Genomic DNA, 4,220 nt, shown 5'->3' with positions numbered 1-4,220 from the left:
ATAAAATAGTCATATTATGACTTATTAATCATTTTGCTTTGATTTAAAAGTGGTATTTTAATTGCATCTTTAAAATTCTCATTTTTTTCCTGAAGTGGATTATGCCTTTATAGCTATAGATTTGTGAATTTTGGAAAGTTCAACAGCTACAGAGCCCTCTTCTAGTGACAGACAGTGGACCTTGTCATTATCAGCTTCTCCCAAATGGCCATACCAAAGAGGCTGCACTGTTGAATGCATCTCTGCTTGAATTAGCATGAATTAGTTATTGGTGGCCTTTTTGTTATGACAAGAGGCCTGTTTGCCGTTCTGTGGTGAATGTGTCTTGCTCTTACTCTGCAAATCTATATTTTGCTTTTGCTCTGTAAACCTATCTTGTCCTTCCTCAATAAACTTCATTTCATACTTGCAAAAAAAATTAGCTATTGGTTTCATTCATTATCGTCATTTTACTTGGAGTTGGGTGAGGATGACTTTGAAAGTTTGCGAATCTGTGGCTTAAACTCCAAGAATTGGTACAGTAGACCTTTCGGAGATAGTTTCTGAAAAAAATAACAGATTACATATCTGCCTCTTTTTGAAAAGGAGGTCAAAGTACTGGTGTATGATGGATCCCACCTCAGTGGCTCGTTATGAAGTTGGCCATTCTGATCACTGATTAATAGTGAAAAAACTGCCCCTATGTAGATGTGGACTCTTGGGTTTCTATTGCTCATTAAAGGAGACTATCTCTTGACTGAGAAGTAAATAAACTCCCTCTCTGGAATCCTGGATGAAAGCATACCTCCCCTGTTGAAGTATAGTATTATGTGTGTTTGTGTGTGATATTCTTACCACTCACTTGGATAAAGTGTATCTTTGTAGAACCTTGGGATTCATCAGCCTAAGGACCTATACCTGGGCATTCAGTGGACACAGTGGCTTTCTCACCATCCCTCACATGCAGAACCTGAGTGGTGGCCTCTGAGGTTACCTAACCTAGCAGACACAGCTTGGGAACCTAAAGAGTTTGGTTCCCTCAAGAACTATATACTTTAAAAAAATTTTTTTTAAGAGATGGGGTCTTGCTATGTTGCCCAGGCTGGTCTCAAACTCCTGGGCTCAAGTGATCCTCCCACTTCAGCCTCACAGGTAGCTGGGACTACAGGTGCACACCACCACGCCCAGCTTACAACTCTATACTTAGAGTGCCTGCTGTGTGCTAGGCAGAAACTACTGTGGGGGAATTTTGTTCATGGCTATACCATAAGCCTTTTGGAGGACCATGGCAGCTATTTTATGTTTGCTGAGACTCAGTTTCCTTTGCGGAGAACTGAAAATAACCAAGTGATATGCTGCTTTGAAATGAGAGAAGTGCAGGGAGCAGTATAATCCACTCGGCTCCAGGATCCAAAGAGCTCTAGAGATACAGGGAGCGGGAGGAAAGATGTGTAAGAGTCTGGAAAACCAAAGGTGATCCAGGCTTTGGTCCCAGTTCACATTTCATTTTGGAGGCCAGTTACTGGCTTTGAGTGCAGTCCGGTGCCCAAGGTTACTGGCGCCGCATTTCCCAGGGAAGCAGTGTGAGGTGCTGAAGTTTAGGGTGGAGTGTTGCCTTGCTCCTTACACAGATTACTCAGCCTCTCTGTGCTGGTTGCCGTGTCTGTGAAACAAATGCAAGCTCCAAAGGGCAAGGGTTGTGTGTGTTCATTCACCAGTATGTCCCCAGCACTACTCACAGGGCCTGTCACAGAGTTAGCATCCAATATATAATTATTACCCGGGTCACATTCTTGTGCCTCGCATTGGAGACTTGGGCTGAATAAGATTTTTATGTATTTTGATCACAAAGTGTCACTTCACCAATTATTATCTTTAAAAAACATAAATATCTTGAGTTTATTTTCTTACTCTTCTGTGCAGGGGTCAGAGGGACAGGGAATTTCCATGTTAATCCATGTAGCATCCGATATTACGAAAACCTGGATTATGGGAAATCAGCTGGAGTTATGGGAACTCAGTTTCTTTCTGTGAGTTGATGTTCGTGGCCGCTTTTTTTGCAGCAGTCTTGTCTTGGGGCAAGGTACCCACTACCTGGCTTATCTCCCTCTCCCCAGGTACAATGTCATGATGCTGGGCCTGTCATCCTCATTCCTGGTGGTGTCCTGTATCCTGACTCGCTGGTGCGGCAGCGTGGGCTTCATCTTGGCCAACTGCTTTAATATGGGCATTCGGATCACACAGAGCCTTTTCTTCATCCACCGCTACTACCAAGAGAGCCCCTATAGGCCCCTGGCTGGCCTGTACCTGTCACCAGTCCTCCTCGGGGCGTTCGTCCTCAGTGGTGGGATTACTGGTGTTTCGGAGGTGAGACTCCCTGCAGCTTTCACACCACGTGCTTCTGGGGGCCGTCCCACCATCCCTCCCTCTAGGCCTTCTTGCCCTGCCTCAACCAACTGGACACGTGTTTCCCTCCTCTTATCCCTTCCCCAGGCCTCCAGGGCAGCGTCTTATGGTAGATGTGATAAAAGAATGTTTCCGGTGGGGAGAGAGTAGACCCACAGTGTGTAGTTGCCATGCCTGTTATCTGAGTTGGAATCTGGAACTCTAGCTGCCTTCCCTGGCTCGTCCCAGAGGAAGGAGGTGGAGACTGAGGAACAGGCACTAATGATGGCTTCTCTCCCCAGGTGCTCCTCTGCTGTGAGCGGGGCTGGCCAGCCAGGCTGGCGCACGTTGGCGTGGGGGCCTTCTGTTTGGGAATGACCCTCGGAACAGCATGCCTCACAGAGACCAAGCTGGTCCATTTTCTCAGGACTCAGTTAGGAATGTCCAGACTCACTGACAAAACGACGTGACTTCAGAGATGCTTTGACACCTGTGGCACCGGGACCAGCCATGGGGCAGTTCTGTGGGCGGAACACGTATTCTGCGTAAAAGCCTTCTGGGGGCTCTGCAGTGGAACGAGGGCAGCCCAGGAGGTGAGATGTCAGAGAGAACCGCCGATGAGACACTTGCCATCCATTTGACGTCTCGAACATGAAGGATGAGATTCGTTTTGAAGTGAAGACCAAAAAGCCCGTTTAAAATAGATAAGATTTCTTTCAGCATTTTGTTTTAATCAGCATTGTCTTTTTTTATTAAAAGTGTATTAATTCCTTTTGGATGTGATTGACCTTTGGAACTATGTGCTCCAACAAACTATATCTTAGAATGTTAGTAGTTAACAACCCTCTGGCCCGGAAGAAGAGATGTAGCCATGTCATTATGCCCTTCACAGGAATGTTTCATTTCTTCCGTGAAAGAAGGAAGGAGACATGATATTATGCAACAGACAAGAACAAAGTGTGGTCCTGGAGTTGCGGCTTTCCCCACGTCAACACCGTGGGCTGAGTTTTTAGAGAAGGAAAAATGTTACTCAGTGAGATATCCAAGAATTGAAATCATGAAGCTTTTCCTATCACATTTCCCAGAGTGATTTAGGGAGAGTGTCACCTATCATGGTCCCACTGTGTCCCCCAGGCCAGCCTTACCCAGAGCAGGCCCTCAGGGTTTCTCCATTGAAGAGTGGGTGAAAGCTGTCTGGAGACTCCTGGTCTGGCCGCCTGACAGAGGGGGACTCTGAAGGAAACTGATCCGGTGGGAGCTGCTTTGTCCCTTGAAGGGAGCATTGCTTTGCAGCTTCTGTAACTTCTCACGTGGAAATTGTACAGACAACTAAGGTTGAACAGATGTATCTTTTTATCCTGAGAATAAGAGAGTCGGGGTAAATTTTATATGGCAAGTATTACTGAGGCAGGCCCCTTCCACTGGCCCATTATTTCCAGCACTGGTCAGTACAACGGAATTCCAGCCCCAGGACAAGAGTGGCAGGCTGTGGGGCTGGTCCTCCAAGCTTCAGTGTGAGCCCGGGCTCTCTGAGCCTTGCACCGTGTACCCTGCAGGTGAGATCATCGAGCATTGTCCCAGTGCAGTAAAGTGTTTTCCTTTTTTCGTCAGTGTATTAATTCCTTTTGGATGTGATTGCCCTTTGGAGCTACATGCACGAACTATATCTTGGATATTAATATTAATAGTTAATAATCCTCTGGACAATGTCCACAAACCTTCCATGTCTACACCCAGAGAGAGGGCCAGGAAGGGCAACTCATGTTGTGCATTATAATGTATACATTGAAATCTACTTGCCAGGGGGCCAAGGATCAAGACCTACCAGCACCCCAAAACTGGGGCCCAGTCACGTT

The 4,220-nt window shown here is 46.4% G+C and overlaps 1 protein-coding gene across 1 annotated transcript in view; it reads left to right on the top strand.

The window, feature by feature from the left end:
* Positions 1-3,940, top strand: part of RFT1 (RFT1 homolog (S. cerevisiae)) — a 37,530-nt gene extending 33,590 nt beyond the window's left edge. Inside the window, exons 12-13 of the mRNA XM_012638546.1 lie at positions 2,097-2,346; positions 2,667-3,940. Coding sequence (XP_012494000.1) covers positions 2,097-2,346; positions 2,667-2,834 — 418 coding nt within the window. The 3' untranslated portion in view covers positions 2,835-3,940. The remainder of the gene's footprint in view (positions 1-2,096; positions 2,347-2,666) is intronic.
* The last annotated feature ends 280 nt before the right edge of the window (positions 3,941-4,220 follow it).

The sequence above is a fragment of the Propithecus coquereli genome, unplaced genomic scaffold (assembly GCF_000956105.1).
Source record: "Propithecus coquereli isolate 6110/MARCELLA unplaced genomic scaffold, Pcoq_1.0 Scaffold1, whole genome shotgun sequence".
Classification (NCBI taxonomy): Eukaryota; Metazoa; Chordata; class Mammalia; order Primates; family Indriidae; genus Propithecus; species Propithecus coquereli.
The sequence above is the reverse complement of the archived record's forward strand: the minus strand, read 5'-3'. Positions and strand labels throughout refer to the sequence as shown.